At 54.9% G+C, this 15,335-nt stretch overlaps 5 protein-coding genes across 7 annotated transcripts in view; 2 read left to right on the top strand and 3 right to left on the bottom strand.

Annotated features, from left to right (window-relative positions):
• Positions 1-482: 482 nt before the first annotated feature.
• Positions 483-2,627, bottom strand: H257_09659 (hypothetical protein). The gene has a single exon (XM_009835950.1). The coding sequence runs from the start codon at positions 2,612-2,614 to the stop codon at positions 512-514; it is 2,103 nt and encodes a 700-aa protein (XP_009834252.1). The 5' UTR covers positions 2,615-2,627; the 3' UTR covers positions 483-511.
• A 256-nt stretch (positions 2,628-2,883) lies between these two features.
• Positions 2,884-4,202, top strand: H257_09658 (hypothetical protein). 3 transcript variants are annotated; one of them, XM_009835949.1, is made up of 4 exons: positions 2,884-3,474; positions 3,552-3,739; positions 3,802-3,882; positions 3,963-4,202. In XM_009835949.1, the coding sequence occupies exons 1-4, from the start codon at positions 2,905-2,907 to the stop codon at positions 4,138-4,140; spliced, it is 1,017 nt and encodes a 338-aa protein (XP_009834251.1). In that variant the 5' UTR covers positions 2,884-2,904; the 3' UTR covers positions 4,141-4,202. The 3 variants fall into 3 exon arrangements, with proteins under 3 accessions (XP_009834251.1, XP_009834249.1, XP_009834250.1); XM_009835947.1 differs by having other exon boundaries at positions 3,802-3,918; XM_009835948.1 differs by having other exon boundaries at positions 3,802-4,202.
• A 431-nt stretch (positions 4,203-4,633) lies between these two features.
• H257_09657 (hypothetical protein) lies at positions 4,634-11,451 on the bottom strand. The gene is made up of 9 exons (XM_009835946.1): positions 11,290-11,451; positions 10,904-11,242; positions 10,608-10,853; positions 9,744-10,563; positions 9,389-9,659; positions 8,706-9,038; positions 6,731-8,195; positions 6,180-6,341; positions 4,634-6,071 (listed from the first exon to the last, which is right to left on the bottom strand). The coding sequence occupies exons 1-9, from the start codon at positions 11,417-11,419 to the stop codon at positions 4,747-4,749; spliced, it is 5,091 nt and encodes a 1,696-aa protein (XP_009834248.1). The 5' UTR covers positions 11,420-11,451; the 3' UTR covers positions 4,634-4,746.
• Positions 11,452-11,499: 48 nt separating this feature from the next.
• The window catches only part of H257_09655 (hypothetical protein), an 8,889-nt gene continuing 5,053 nt past the window's right edge, over positions 11,500-15,335 (bottom strand). Inside the window, exon 2 of the mRNA XM_009835944.1 lies at positions 11,500-15,287. Within this exon, the coding sequence (XP_009834246.1) occupies positions 13,061-15,287 (2,227 nt within the window). The 3' untranslated portion in view covers positions 11,500-13,060. The remainder of the gene's footprint in view (positions 15,288-15,335) is intronic.
• On the top strand, positions 11,569-15,161 carry H257_09656 (hypothetical protein). Its single transcript, XM_009835945.1, has one exon. The coding sequence runs from the start codon at positions 11,615-11,617 to the stop codon at positions 12,917-12,919; it is 1,305 nt and encodes a 434-aa protein (XP_009834247.1). The 5' UTR covers positions 11,569-11,614; the 3' UTR covers positions 12,920-15,161.

Below are 15,335 nucleotides of genomic sequence, written 5' to 3'. Positions count from 1 at the left end.
TCTTGACTTCGAGCTACATATGGAGACACTTCGCATGCGTGATATATTCTGACACTTGCCATGGGAACAAGTTTTGTATCCTGCTAGCTCATGTCTAACAACTTGATCAAAGTGTCGTGGGGGGTCATGTAGATTAATGACGTGAGGAATTGCATACAGTAGTTGCGACGATAAGTGTCAAGTTTACAAGCGTCCAAACATCCTAGTAACGTTACCCTTGATAGGGCGTGGATCTTCATGATGAAGGGACATATATGAAGTTAGACTACTGGTACTGTACGTCAACCTACCTATATTTGTAGCCGTCAACATGGGCAGCTTACACTGTTAATTAGGCGATACATACTGGAACGTTAGTGTGAGTCCTCTGCGCAGCCCACTTAACGTTATGCCAACCAAAGGCAACCAGCGCCATTTCTGGTGCTTGCTGCCAACATCTTGTCTGTGTATGTAGACTAACTAGTACATGTGACTGTACTATTCTCAAATGTGTAATGTACGTCAATTAGGGTTAAAGGAGCAGCACGTCGACGGCATAATCGGGCAAGGTCGCTGCCGTCTGGGGCAAATGCGCGCTCGTGAGGAACTGGTCCAGTTCGCCGTGAATGTCTGCCATGTGATGGCACGCGTCGACGTGCGACAGCAGCAGCGCCTGCAGGTCCTTGAGCACAGTCACAATGTACGGCGACGAGTCGCTTTCGACCACGAGCGCCGTGTAATGCACGTCCAGGAGGAGCCCCATCCACTCGACAATGTGATGGAGTGAGTCGGGCGCGGCGCGCTGGCGGTACCATTTCTTGAGGCACGCCAGCAACGCCAGCACCTCGGGCACAGTGAAAGCTTGCATGGCAGTTTGCAGGAACACGTCGGCCTTTGGCAGGGCCACCACAAGACTGAGGAAATGCTCGACAAATTGGCTGGCGGTGGTGACGCCCGACGTCGAGCCCTTGGCGTGCTGACTCTGGAACGCCGCCACCGACGAAGGGGAGGCTTCGCGAAGGATAAACTTGCATATCCGGATGGCCAGCACCTCGTCGACGTCCGACAGGTGCACCAAGCAGTCCTCAAGCAAGCCAAACTGCTTGAGCGCCATCGCCGTGGGAACGAGCGATGGAATCGACCGGCTGCACAAGTGTTTGGTGGACAGCAGCAGCGATAGCTCGGCCCACAACGCGAGCTCGGGGGAGTGGACGATGCGCGAGGCGACTTGCACCACAAACTGCGGAGACAGCACCGCCACCCGCAGCTTTCGCTTGGTCTTGAAGTACACGTACCCGTAGAACGTCTTTAGGAACTCCTCGCGCGTCAACGCGGGCGCCGTGAGGGTGGCCAGCACGTCGACCTGCGCCGCGTTTTCCCCGAGCATCGTCGACTGCCACGTGGACAGGTCCAGCGAGGACATGACCGCCGTCACTTCGGCCGGGTTGGACGGCACAAATGTCGATAGGACGAGCGGGGGCTGTTGGGAGGATGCGCCTTTGCCCAGCACCGAGGCCAGCGTCGCGGGAGCAGTGGGCACGACCGCCACCTGGACTGCGCGCTCCGAGATGTACGCAATGTGAGACGTTTGCGGCAGCACCACAAGGGCCAGCAGGTTTGTCGGCACAGGAGCCGACGACACGATGGAATGTTTAGCCATTTCGACCACGTATTGGCTGTTCCACACGGAAAGGGACGAGGGCGACCCGACCACTAGCGACTTAGAAGACACGGACGAGGCAAAGTATGTGACAGCGTTCGACTCGGCAGAGACCTTTCGCTTCTTCTTGTTGCTTCCTTGTTCTTGAGAGGTGGTGGTGGTGGCGGTTGTGGGGAGAACGGACAACGACGCCACGTGCTTGATTGCAGTGGCAGGCGACGCGTGCAGCGCCACCGTCTGCCACTCACCAGTGGACCAAAATAGAGACAACGTGTGGGGGTCTTGTACGATAGTCGACACCAACGTCGATGTAGCCGAGGGCGGAGTGACGTCGTGACGGGGGCCAGTGGACGCGATGGTCACGGGAGCCGAATCGTCATGGTCCTGTGACAAAGTATACGATGCCGCAGTGTAGGTCGAGCCGGTGGCGGCCTTGAACACGAGTGTGAGGTGGAGTTGGTGGGTGTTGTCGTGGGCGAGGTGCACAAACACGACCGTCGTCGATGCAGGCTTCGTGGCCACAACCAATGGAGAGATGGAGGCATCCGTCACGATGGACACCGCGCCATTTGTACCTACGACCACGCAACCGTCGAGATGGGTGTTGACGAGCAGGGCGTGGACTGAGAAAGGAAGCGTGCGGGCGGGCACGTCGTTGATGCGTTCCGTGGCCGACGACCACGAGACGAATTCAGTCTTGCCTTTGCCACGAATACCAAAGAACAGATCGTGCTTGGTTGGATGCTGGACAGCGATAAGTGACAGTGCCTGGGCACTCCCGCTACGATACTCCCAGCTGTGCACAACGGCGGCGTTGCCTTGAAAAGTGGATTTGGCCGTGTTGAGCAGAGCAACCTGGTCTGATGTGGTGACCAAAATGAGGCCAGGAGTCGGACCTGAACATGCATGCGCACCGAGTATGCGCGAATCTCCTCGAGAAGTCCATGCAGAACTCAACGCAAGCGGGGCGGCCATGGTTCAATAATGCTCGTTGCTTTCAACTTGGAGCCAACCACCGGCGCCAACCGTTCCACCAATCACAAATTCGAATTGATGGATACGTTTTCAACCAATCAGATGCGAAGGGGTGCCAAATATTCAGACATTTTCTCCAATTTATATTTGAATCAACTTGCAAAACAAAATGATATATTTTTGCTTGTTCAATCGTTGTAAACTGTACGGTATAGTGTTTGAAAGCCCTCCACATTCGATATCTTATAGCGGACTCACCTCTATATATCGATATCATTCCCGGTCGTGCGATGGATGCGACGGAGAATGACATGCACGTGCAGGACACGGCGTCTGATGCGGCATCGTGCAAGCTATCCGCCGTGCAACTTGGCTATTGGGAAGATTCGTTTGCGCACATTTTCGCCAAGCCCAACAGGAAGATGCCCATTATCAATCGAGGGTATTATGCACGCGTGCGAAGCATTGAAGTGCTTCTCCACCGGTTCCTCGCGTCGACATCTCCCACGTCCTCTAGTGGGGACAGTCCAGCGCAGCAGCTTCCGTACACGCGACAAATCATCGTGCTGGGTGCGGGCCAGGATTCCATGTACTTTCGTCTCAAATCGCGGCCCCGTGACAGTGTGTCGTTGGACCGCACGTTGTACATCGAGCTCGACTTCCCCGCCATCACGAGGTCCAAGGTTCGTCTTTGCCGGCGACATAAGGCCCTGTCCGACGTCTTCGGCGCCGTGGAAACCAACAACGACATGGAACTCAAGGCCCACGGGTATGCTCTCCTCGCATGTGACTTGCGGAACCTTTCGACAGTCCAAGCCAAATTGCACGCCGCCGGCATTCAGCCTTCCGTTCCCACACTGGTACGTAATACATATATCCATCCCGCAAGCCATTCTTTCCCTCCATGCTTCTTCGTGTTCCACTACCCTTCATGTAGATCTTGTCGGAATGTGTCATGTGCTACATGGACCCCGCGGACTCTGCGCCCCTGATCGGGTGGTTTGGCGCTGCATTTGCCGACGCAACGTTTATCGTATATGAGCAGATACGCCCGAACGATGCCTTTGGGCAGACTATGGTGACCAACATCCACATGCGGGGCTGCGACCTCAAGAGCATCTCCACGTACGGACACCAACCAGCATATTCATAATACCTTTATGATGTTGCCAACCATGTTTATGTAGGTACCCCGACGTCGAGGACCAGCGCCGCCGCTTCCACGCCGCGGGTTTTACCCATGTCGAGTGCTGGGACATGAACCAAATGTACTATGACTTTCTCGACCCCGTGGAACGCAAACAGTAGGACGACCTTCTATACAGTGGTTGTGGTTATAAATATATAGGAAGGAGCGATTGGAAATGTTTGACGAAGTCGAAGAGTACCATTTGCTACAAGCGCACTACTGCGTCGTGGTGGCGTCCACCACCCCCACCCCCGCCCTGCGCCTCGTCAAGACAGCCACACAGCACGACAACAACTACGAACGGCCGACCGCCCCCCCCCATGTCACATATGGATGACCACGACGAAATATATGAGATTGAACCGATTCTAGTTGCTTATATTTTTACTTTTATAAAAAAATTTTTTACTTAAAAATAAAAAAGCCACTATTAATTTAATATAACCTCTTTCTTAAATATTCAATAAATGTTTTTTATAAGTTGGAATAAATTTATTTTGAATAAAAAGATATATACAACTAGTATGTCCAAGAATGTCCTGTCAAGTAACGTTAGTACTAATTACTACTACGTAGTACCTGTTAGTACTAGTAGGTGGACTGGTCAATAGCACGCAAATACTACTAATACGACGTATAGTAATACTAGTACCTCGAACATGGACAAGGCACGAGTACATGGTATCATCATGTCGACTGCAAATTGCACATGAAGATAACGTCATACGATGGGGTACTGTTGTTTGCCATCTTCACTCGAAAAGGTGACGAATACAGTAGTACTGTAGTTAGATGGCACATTCAACCACTTGTCGACACGTTATCCATTTGTCGTGTGTGCACTTTGCCTATTGACTTACGGTGACATATATGTGCAAAAGCAAAGCCACAGCAGTATCTTGCATTCGTTCTTCGTGGTACAGTAGTACTGTATTCATACTTGTTAGGAGCAGAAATGGTCGATAAACTTGGCTGCGTCGACACAAAGCTGCGTCTGGGGGACGACATAAGCATACACGACCATGGCTTCGTGGACCGAGCACGTGTCAGTTTGTTGCTGGGGGCGCTGCTGCACGAGCACGAGCAACTGCGAGACGAGGTCGCGCGCGGCGTGGGCGTCCACTTGGGCGTGGAGTTTGACCAGAACTTGCGCAAATGCGGCCGGCAGCACATTCGCCACGAACGGCACTTGGTCGGGGTTGCTTAGCCACAGCCACTGCGCCTGCGTAGCCGCGACGGGGCTCCACCGGACGCAGAGGGCGCCCAATAGCAGCACCAGCAGCAAGCCACTCGAGGGGGTTTGGGTCGACGACAGTTTGAGTCCGATCCAATTGACCAAGTCGAGCAGCCACAGAAGCTGATCGTTTGGTTGCAACTGGCCGAGGCTCGCGGCGGCGTGCAGCACGAGGGTCTCGACGGGAATCAAGGAACGCGATGACGTGGCACAGCTGGCCAAGTAGGGCAGCACCGCCCCGCGGAGTTCTTTGGGTTCCACCCCCCCGAGACGAAACAGTTCCAACAGACACACGCAGGCGGCGACGCCGTCGGCGACATCCTCCGCGGCATGGTCCGGTTGTTGGTGGAGCCGCAACAAGTCGATAAAGCGTCTTTTGGCCTGCTGCTGCTTTGGATCTACTTTGAAGACGGCCACGGTGAACACTCGACACAGTGGCAGCAACGACATCGTTTCTGACGTAGTTGCTGCAATGAGTTGCGGAAATACGTCGTCCAAGAGCATGTCGGTGCAGACAGCGGTCGCCGCGGGCGACGCAGCCGCCGACGCGCAGGCGGGAATGACCTCGAGCATCAACTCGAACAGACGACGCGAGTCGTCGCCGGCATGACGACGACAGCGTGGGATGGCGACAAGAATAGCTAACAGAATCGTGTGCAGTTGGGTCGGGGGCACGAGCTTGGCCAGCGCGGGTACTTGGCGGACGAACGACGCTTGGAGCGCCGGCGAGAGGTGCTGAAACCGGGGTGGGCTGGTCATTTCCAGCACAAAACTGAGCAGCGACGGGTCTTGGACACAGTGGCGGAAGGCAAAGGATACCACCGACAGCGCCACGTCATCGCCGAGCCCCGCCTTCAACAGTCGCTGGACCAGCGTCGCATAATGGAAGGTCGGGATCTGGCACGCCGCGAGCCCCGTGAGGGTACTGGCGACCCAGTTGGCATCTAACGCCGAGAATTGCTTGACCTGGCGCAGGCGATCCAGCAATTTGTACGTAATTGACGACGGTGGCAATTGCAGTCCCGCGTCCATGCCTGCCCCAGTCACATGTGTACTTCATATATATATATATATGTATCGGAAAATATCAATTCCATACACACAATTGCACTCCTAACTACTAGATTTGAAACAGGGTGTACCTGCATTTTTAAGCTGAAACGCATCCCCTGAAGTTCCGACGGAAGCGATGGTCCCCAGCGCCCACGCGGCGTAGATCCGGACACGTTGGATGGGGCACAAGCTCGTCAAACTGGTGACGCACGCGATGGCTTTCTCTGCGTCGACTCTTGAGACCAACATTCCTACACCCCCCTTGTCAACAAGGCCAGTGCATGTTGACGATATATATATATATATATATATATATATATATATTGTCAAGTCGATATATTCGAAATTGGAGTTGGGGGAGCTCAATCGAAGGACCAGCTGCATCAAATCGGCAGACAATCGATCGACCAATCAAAACCCACAACACAATTCAAGTGGCCAATCAAATACTCCCCCTTCTTCGACCAATGCAACACCGACTTAGTGTGTGAATGAAATTCGTGTGACACTGGACGATTTTGACAAAAGTCAGTACAAAGAATAACGATCGATCGATAGATTTTGCAAAGAATCCGCACAAAAGTCGTCCAAATTTGGAGTAAAAGGACCATATTTGTAGAAGTTTGGTCTAAGTACGTACCTTTCCACGACGTCGGCCGGACATCGATGGCGAGCCCAACGCCCAACAAGTTGGCCAGCCCCAGCGTCGCATAGGCTCTCGCGGTGGCCGTAAACTGCCGCGACGGGTCGGTGGCCACGTCCATGAGACGCGTGAGTAGCTTCCGAGAAGCCACGTCGGGGGATGTGACGACGTGGCCCAGCGGTTGCGTCCGGCAGAGCAAGTACGGCAGCGCCACCAACGCTTCTGGGTCGTCCAGCCCCGCGACGCACAAGTCGACAAACGAGTCGACTTGATTCCACCCGATCAAGTCAAACTGCAAACACTGCAACAACACGACGGGAAGGGCTGTGAGGACCTCGGAGAACCCCTTGGCGTACAGCGCAAGGAGCAGCTCTCGTAAGCCCATGAGCCACTGCGGCTGCTGTGCCACCATACAGCCTTCGCTTGCCAGCGCGAGGGCAGTCACGGCGGCCGATATCTTGGCCTTGTTCGGGTTGGATCGACTCGCCAAATCCGTTATGTTGTTTGGAATCACGTTTAAATCCGTTGAAATGTCCACCTCCTCCCCCCCGACGACGACGGTGGCCTCCACCAAGTGACGCACCAGCGTCGCAAACAACCGGCGCATTAGCTCGGGCGCGATTTGCTTGACCATGAGCGACTGCACGACATGCCCCAGCGCCAAGAGGCACGCCGGCGCCAGTGCCGCGTCGTCTGGACTTCTCAACATTCCAACCAGTTTGTCTGCGATTTCTTCCACTCGGTGTTCATGCAACCCCAATGCGCCCTGGGCGGCCAGTCCTAGCGCCACGATCGCGTTGTGGGGTCCGTCGACGGCAGACGCGGCTTGCCCATCTGACGACTTGACCAGCGATAACCTGAGCGATCGAAGCAGCACTTCCACGATGCGATTCGACAGCACATGCAGCTCGGACGGCAGCCGCCGCGCCAGCACCCCCAGCATCAAGAGGTCGTTCGGGGATGACGACGGCGACGAAGCGTCGGCAACTTGTGCGACGAGGTCCACCGCCAGCCTTTCAATCCCTCGATCATTATCGTCTGAAGCACCTGGTCGCAGAGCGTCGTCCAACTCGTGACGAAGGGAAAGGTATTGGGCCGTAAACTGCTCCCACCCGACCACAAGCGCCAGCTGCAGCGGCCACTCGGCATTGCACTCGCTCGTGCCCGCGTCCTCCCGCAGCTGCGACTTGAGCCCCGTCGCGTCCTCCCACATCACCTGCATGTGCTTGATGAGTTTGTCCTTGCGCTTGCGGACGCTGTCGTCGACTGTCGGACTCACAAACGACGTGAGCACGGCACCCGCCAACGCCTGCCGCAGCATCCGCGGCACCGTGTCCGTGTACAGGGCACGGAGATGGGAATGGGTCGGCAGCAGGTTGCGCATCTCCCGCGTCGCCCCCGTAGACGTCCGCTCCGCCACAAAGCGCTTCCGCGGCAGCTTGGCTTCGTCTTGACCCACTCGCTATCAACATATCAACCCAATATCAAACGATAACGCCTTGATATATATATACTACGGAACACAATATATCAACAGTATATCATCGCCCACATGGACACTAATCTCATCAACTGGATGCATGGGGCTGCCACAAATCACAGCATCGCTGGCTCCCCATGAAACATGAAAATGCGATTGAAGGAATAATATAAAGGTACTTTGTCGTTACAAAGTTAAAAGTAATATCTACATATCTATATAAAGTTGAAGGAATATATACTTTGTAAAATACCATTATATATATACATATATTAAGGAATCGAATACAATCGGTGGTTTACAATATATATGTATCTTGCGGAGTCGCATACTATCGGTTGTTTACACCACCATACACCTGACTAGCACGTAATAGAAAAAAGTATAAGAACAGCAAACCCACATATCAACACGGATGTAGCATTTTCACTAGATCCTTCACAACCACACATTAGTCAGCAAGAAGGACACTAGGGGACATGTCATAGTTACCTCCACGAGGCGGTCGATGGCCCGTCGGACGTCCGGGTCTACTTCATCTGTCATGACTAGGAGGAGGCGGTCGATCGCTTGTTCGACTTCGGCGTCCTCCGCCTCGGAAGGCGCGGCGTTCAGATCCGCGGCGGACTCTGCTTTGAGGCCGATCCAGTGCAAGGGGAACTGCGCCAGCGCCTCCACGGCCGCGAGGCGCACGGACGGATGCACGGCGGTGGCGAACGCCCACAGCTGGTCCAAGAAGGGCGGCTTTCCCGACACCATCGACCCACCCGCGCCATACAAATGACACAATTCTTCTTGGTACAATGGGTGGTCCATGCATGCAATCTACTCCATAAACAACAACCACGTTCTACCTGTTAGGTCAGATATAATCACCATACAATATCTATCTATCTATATACTAGTATATATCATATATGTTTATATACAGCCCATATCTATTGAATAGCCTTCAATATATACATACATATATATATTTATATCTAACGTTATATATAAATATATATATACATATACATGCATGGAGAAATGTGTCTCAAGTATACATTTATATATATATAATCTCTGCAGTGTTGATTAGTTCCAACGTATCCTAATTTAATATTCAAAGGGTAGATATGTTTCATGTATACATATATATACATATGCAGTGCATCGCGTCGACTTTGCCGTACCTTTTTTTTGCGCTGTTTTGTGGCGAGGATCTTGCACGCGGCGGCAAAGTCCAAGCAGTCGCCGACACACAGCGCGCGGACACATGCGACGGCCATCGCCGCGACGGACGGCAGCGCATGCTCCAACGACTGCTGGATCGTCGCGATAAAGTTGAGGCCGAGGTCTCCACGGACTTGACACAGCTGCAGGATCGTGTAGAGTTGGCACACTTGCCACTCGACGTCCGCTTCGTCGTTCGAAGTCGTACTTGTCGCGAGCATCTCTTCCAATCTACCCAAACCCAGGTGTGATTGATGTCCATAGCCGATTGATGGGTCGAAATCTGCCGTTAAGAGCATGTTTGTATTGGCCTACCGCGGGTACACGCGGGATTCGAGGGTCCATACTTGGTACAACAGGCGCAGCGCCAACGCTTTGGTTGATGGGACGTCGGCAAACGCGTGGATCGTTTTCAAAATGGTCTTCATGCAGTCCGAGTCCGTCGCGGCCGCCAAGAGCACATGCAGAAGCGCGAGGACAGACGACGACGACGGTCGAGGGATGGCGAGGGCGTACACTATGCACGGCACGAGCATCCGTCCGGCGGCGGGCCAAGCAAGGACAGACGCCTTGGCGGCAGCAATCGCGGCGTCTTGGACTTCGGGGGACGGATGGAAGAGCAGCGCGCACGTGACGAGGACGGCGTCCGGATCGAAGGGGGGGAGGTCCACCGACGACGACGTCAGGTGGCGTGTGGCGGCGTCGAGCCACGCCTCAGCATGATGGGAGTGGACGGAAGAGGAGAGCAAATGCACTAGCGAAACATGCGGACTGATAAGAGACGCCAGTGACAGCGTTGATGTCGGGGCGGCGGCGTCAGGACGCGGCTGGAAGGGGACGTGCGAGGTCAAGTGTTGGAGTTGCTGCAAGTGCGACGCCGACGCCGGCAGCAACTGTAGCAACGGCGCAAATAACACTTCGGCGTATACGTGCCTCGGGCTACCGGGTGCCGGCGCGGCGTTCAAGACGACGCGCAGCACGCGAAGGAGAATCGCTTGGTCGACGGCGGCGAGTTTGGCGACGACCAAGGCCAGCACGCCAACGAGGTTGACGTCCACGTCCCATGCGATGGCGGGGGCGGCGGTGACGAGTGACTCGAGGGCGAGGAGGAGGTGCAAGGCGCCGCGACCTAGGGCTAAAACAAACATGAGATGGACGATAGACGACGGAGGAGGGTACCTTGGACATGCGGCAGTCGGCTAAGAAGCGTGGACGCGATGGCGGCGTGGGTAGTCGCGTCGCGGATGGATGTGCCGAGGTCGACGGTGCTGAGAAGCATGGTCGAGGCAATGTTCGAGTCGATCGGGAGCAGTTGGATAGTGCGGAGAAGCAAGGATTGCACCACGAAGATGCGCTGGGACTCGACATCCACGCTCCATCCAATGCGAACAATCACCGAGGCCACGGTTTGCTTGACGAGGGGAGCTACGGACTTCGTGAGAAGAACGCATGACCAAGAATATGAAGTGGATTACATGTTGCGGGGCTGCCAAGAGTACGCAGAAACAACTGGCGGAAGCACGACAACAGCACTTGTCGATCCGCGGACGGAAGCGTCACAAGGGTCTCTTCCACGTACGCGGTCACGCCAACGAGCACCATCGCATGCCCTTGCCAGACCCGCGAAAGCGACTTGTTGACGTCGTCGTTTTCGTCGTCGTCGTTGGTCCAGAGGGAAAACGCCAGCCCCGCCAAGGCATACCCGACGTACTCGGCTTTTTCGTCGGACAACGTCGGAAGGGAGGCTACGCGACTGACGTGATGGAGCAGCGACTTGCGCGTAAACAGCGCGTTGTCCGCCATCTCGTAAAGACCTAATGGACTGGAGGTTGATTTGCAGCTCCATGGTATGACATCGTACCAGCCATGAGGAGTTGGCTCAATGCATTCGATTCCGTCACTGTGATTGCATCCAACACTCGGAGCAAGCATCGTTCTCCAGACACGTCCGCCCTCGCGTCATCCAGGATGCGACGCGCTTCCTTTTGCATTTCGATTGACCTTGCAATTGTTGTGTTTGGTCGCTATTTTGCAGAATGCTAAAAAAATAAAATGCAAGTGATACAAATATTCCGGATATTTTGGCGATTTGCACGGATTTATCCTGCATATTGACATAATTTTGAGGTTTTTTGTGCTCAATTTTTAGTGACACAGCCCGCCGCCAGCAATTTGCGACTCGGACAATGGAGCTTGTGATCGGGTGCGTTGGGAAGCCCTCTGCGGGTAAGTCCACGTTCTTCAATGCCGTCACGGATGGCAAAGCGAAAGTGGGCAACTTCCCGTTTACAACCATCGAGCCCAACGAAGGAATCACGTACTACACGACGGAGTGTCCATGCAAGTCGCGCGGCAAGATCGACTTGTGCAAGCCTCGGTACGGACAATGCGTGGGTGGAACGCGCCACATTCCCGTGAAGCTATTGGACGTGGCAGGATTGATTCCTGGTGCGTCGGAGGGTGCAGGTCTCGGGAACAAGTTCCTGGACGACCTGCGGCACGCGCACGTGTTGATGCACATCGTGGACGTGAGCGGCACGACCAACGAGAAGGGTGAGTCTACAATCGGCTACAACCCGCTGAACGACGCTGACTGGCTCACTATGGAAATCCACAACTGGGTGTTCAACAACTTGTGGAAGCGGTGGGGTTCCATTTCAAGGCGGCACTCCGCGACCCAAAGCACCCTTCGCGCGACGTTCCAGGGTCAGTTGAGCGGGTATGGCGCATCGGTGGCGACGATTCTCGCGATGCTCAACAGCATGGGGGACGCGGCCAAGGAACCATGTGTGCTCACGACATGGGGGGAGCCAGAAGTGCATGCTCTGGTCGATGCGTTCCTCGCGCAGCGGTTTCCCACGATTTTAGTGCTCAACAAAGCAGATATTGGCAACGACACGGACAAGAACATCGAGCGCATTGTCGACAAGTACGGCGGCGACCGATGCTTTGTCGCGAGTGCTGCGTCTGAAGTGTTTCTTCGCAACATGCACTCAAAGCGTCACATCCATTACGAACCCGGGGACATGGTGTACACGACCAGCGCCGACGACGCGACGCTGGCGCCATTGATGCCGAAAATGGCGGCGCGGCTCGACCAAGTGAGCGACATGGTGCTCTTCCGCTACGGCAGCACCGGCGTTCGCGCCGCCATCAACGCCGCCGTGGCCCTCAGCAACATGGTGGTCGTGTACCCTGTCAAGTCACTCAAGAACTTTACCACGGTCGAAGGCGATGTGTTTGGGCATGCTGTGCTCGTCAGACCAGGGACGACGGTGCGCGAAGTCGCGTACGTGCTGTCGCCCGTGGTCGGCGCAAACTACCTCTACGCAGAGGGCGAAGATGGACGGCGGCTGTCGGAAGACGATGCCGTGTCCATGAACCTCATTGTGAAATTCACCACCGTCGCGTCCAAGGAAGCGAGCGGCAGTGCACCCGCTTCGGCCGCACCAGAGGACAAGAAACCAAAGAAAAAGGTAGACCAAGACTGATGACGATTTTCTGGCGGTGAACAAGGGCGTGGGTGTTATAACTCTAACACGAAGAATATAGACACAAATAACAGTGCGAAACAAATGTACACACGTTATATACATGGTGGCCTCATTGGCAATTGGAAGGTCAGCGACATACTATACCACCACGAGATCCTGCACAGGACTTCCCGCGTACGGGACGTACTTGACTTCCTTGGGAGGACACACGTCGAACTGGTGCTCGTTGTCTTTGATCCACGCGGCGTCGGGGTTGATGCCAGAAAATTCGCGGAACTGCTCCATCGTTCGCTTCGTGCCAATGGTAAACTTGTCCAGGTCCGTCTTGTCGTAGTCGTCGGACGACGGCACCAAGCCCAACGCCGCTCGAATGCGCCGCTGAGACTTCTTGGCGATCACCGTCCGTGCCGCCCAGTCTTCGTCCCACATCCCATTGCGCTTTTCGTACCAATGGTAGTTCAACATGTGCGTGGGGATGTACGTGTCGTAACCAAACGTAAACAGCCGGGCCACGCGAGAGTACTCTTCGCCGTGAAAGAGGTAGGCGGCGTACGGATCGTTGCGGACCTCCACGGCCGACTCTGCCGACCCAAAGTTGAACCCACCAGCGAATTGAGACATGAGCGTCGGCTTGGCAGGAGACGGGAGGCGGACGGCGGAACTGTACTGCACCATCGAGTCCGGCTGGTCATTTTCGATGCGAGCGTGGCACATCAAGATGACACCGGTGGGTTTTTCTCCGGCTGGGGGCATGTTCTCAGTCGCATCAGGGTACACCGTGATGATGGCCTTTGGGTTGCCAATCGTGTCCCACTGACCGAGCAGATCCGTGTCCCAATGCGGAATGAAGATCAAATGCGAGTCGATGGCCATGGCAAAGGTGTCGATGGTCAGGTCCACGCCTTCTTCTGTTTGATATCGACCGTACGTAGGCCCCTTGGCATCCTTGTAGCTCACAGTGTCATTACGCCGGAGCCGTTCTGACCGGTGGCAGTTGGCTTCTCCCACAAGGTCACAGTACGCGTCAAAGCATCGTTTCTCGCCTGCGTCCAGGTTGAGCTGGTCGAAGATACTCACGGCAATCAGCTCGGGGCGATCTGCCCTCGAGAAGATCGAGTCCACCGTTTCACTGCACCGTTTCGTGTCGCGATAGTTTGCTATGAGCACAATAGTGTGGCGGTTCACAGAGTCGCGCGTGCGTGAAATGGTCGGCTTTACGACGGCGGCTGGCGCTTCCACTTCCAGCACGGGCTCCTGGACGGGGCTGCCTTGGTAAGGAACGTACTGCAAGACACGAGGCGGGCACACATCGAACTGGGTGTTGTTGTCCTTGATCCATTTCGCCAAGGGGTCGATGCCAGAGAACGCCTTGAATTGGTCCATCGATCGCTTCGTGCCAATGGAAAATTGAGCCAAGTCAGTCTTGTCATAATCGTCCGATGTGGTGGGGAGCCCCAACGCTGCACGAACTCGACGCTGGGACCTTCTTGAGATCACGGCCTTGGCATCCCAGCCTTCGTCCCACATCACTTTGCGCTGTTCGTACCAATGGTAGTTCACCATGTGCGTGGGAATGTACGTGTCGTAGCCGTGCGTAAACAGTCGCGCCACACGCGAGTACTCTTCACCGTGGAACAAGTAGGGCGTGTATGGGTCATTGCGGACTTCCAGCGCCGACTCGACCGTTCCAAAATTGAATCCCCCAGCAAATTGGGACATGAGCTGCGGCTTCGGAGGGCTTGGGATCCGGATGGCGTTGGTGTATTGCACCATGGAGTCGTCACGATCGTTTTCAATGCGAGCATGACACATCAAGATGACTTCGCTGGGGATGTGGCCATCTTTTGGATACATGTTGGTCGAGTCGGGGTACACGGTGATGATCCCCTTGGGGTTGTTGATAGAATCCCATTGCGCGACGAGGTCCGTGTCCCAGTTTGGAATGAAAATCAGGTGCGAGTCAATCGCCATGGCAAACGTATCGATCGTGGGGTCGATGCCTTTTTCCGTTTGGTACCGACCATACGTTGGTCCGTTGGCGTCCTTGAAACTGATGGCGTCGCTTCGACGGAGGCGTTCGGCGCGGTGGCAGTTGGCGTCGCCCACCAGTTTGCAATACTCGTCAAAGCAGGGCAACTCGTTGGCGTCCAAATCAATTTGGTCAAAGATGCTCACGGCAATGAGATCGGGGCGAGATGCGTTGTTGTAAAGTGATTGAATGCTTTCCCCACAACGTTTCGAGTCGCGGTAATTGGCAATCAGCACAATGATATGACGGTTCACCGTATCCCGAGTTCGCGGCAGTGGGGACGTGGTCACTGGTAAGAGTTGCGTTGGAGGTGGCAATGCTGGCTCTTCCACGGCGCTGCCAACGTAGGGCACATAATGCAGTTCCTTGGGAGGACACACGTCA

Source organism: Aphanomyces astaci, assembly GCF_000520075.1.
Source record: "Aphanomyces astaci strain APO3 unplaced genomic scaffold supercont1.24, whole genome shotgun sequence".
Lineage (NCBI taxonomy): Eukaryota > Oomycota > Saprolegniomycetes > Saprolegniales > Verrucalvaceae > Aphanomyces > Aphanomyces astaci.
This window is presented reverse-complemented; position numbering and strand designations above follow the sequence as displayed.

What these genes read in the sequence shown, in the direction of transcription:
- H257_09657 (XM_009835946.1), bottom strand. Translation starts at nt 11,419, where the DNA reads ATGCAAAAGGAAGCGCGTCGCATCCTGGATGACGCGAGGGCGGACGTG. An exon ending in GAGCCAACTCCTCATGGCTG is followed by an intron (nt 11,243 to 11,289) that starts GTACGATGTCAT and finishes CCAGTCCATTAG; the next exon opens with GTCTTTACGAGATGGCGGAC. An exon ending in CAAAACAGCGCAAAAAAAAG is followed by an intron (nt 9,039 to 9,388) that starts GTACGGCAAAGT and finishes TTTATGGAGTAG; the next exon opens with ATTGCATGCATGGACCACCC.
- H257_09656 (XM_009835945.1), top strand. Translation starts at nt 11,615, where the DNA reads ATGGAGCTTGTGATCGGGTGCGTTGGGAAGCCCTCTGCGGGTAAGTCC.
- H257_09659 (XM_009835950.1), bottom strand. Translation starts at nt 2,614, where the DNA reads ATGGCCGCCCCGCTTGCGTTGAGTTCTGCATGGACTTCTCGAGGAGAT.
- H257_09658 (XM_009835947.1), top strand. Translation starts at nt 2,905, where the DNA reads ATGGATGCGACGGAGAATGACATGCACGTGCAGGACACGGCGTCTGAT. An exon ending in AGCCTTCCGTTCCCACACTG is followed by an intron (nt 3,475 to 3,551) that starts GTACGTAATACA and finishes CCCTTCATGTAG; the next exon opens with ATCTTGTCGGAATGTGTCAT. An exon ending in GACCTCAAGAGCATCTCCAC is followed by an intron (nt 3,740 to 3,801) that starts GTACGGACACCA and finishes ATGTTTATGTAG; the next exon opens with GTACCCCGACGTCGAGGACC.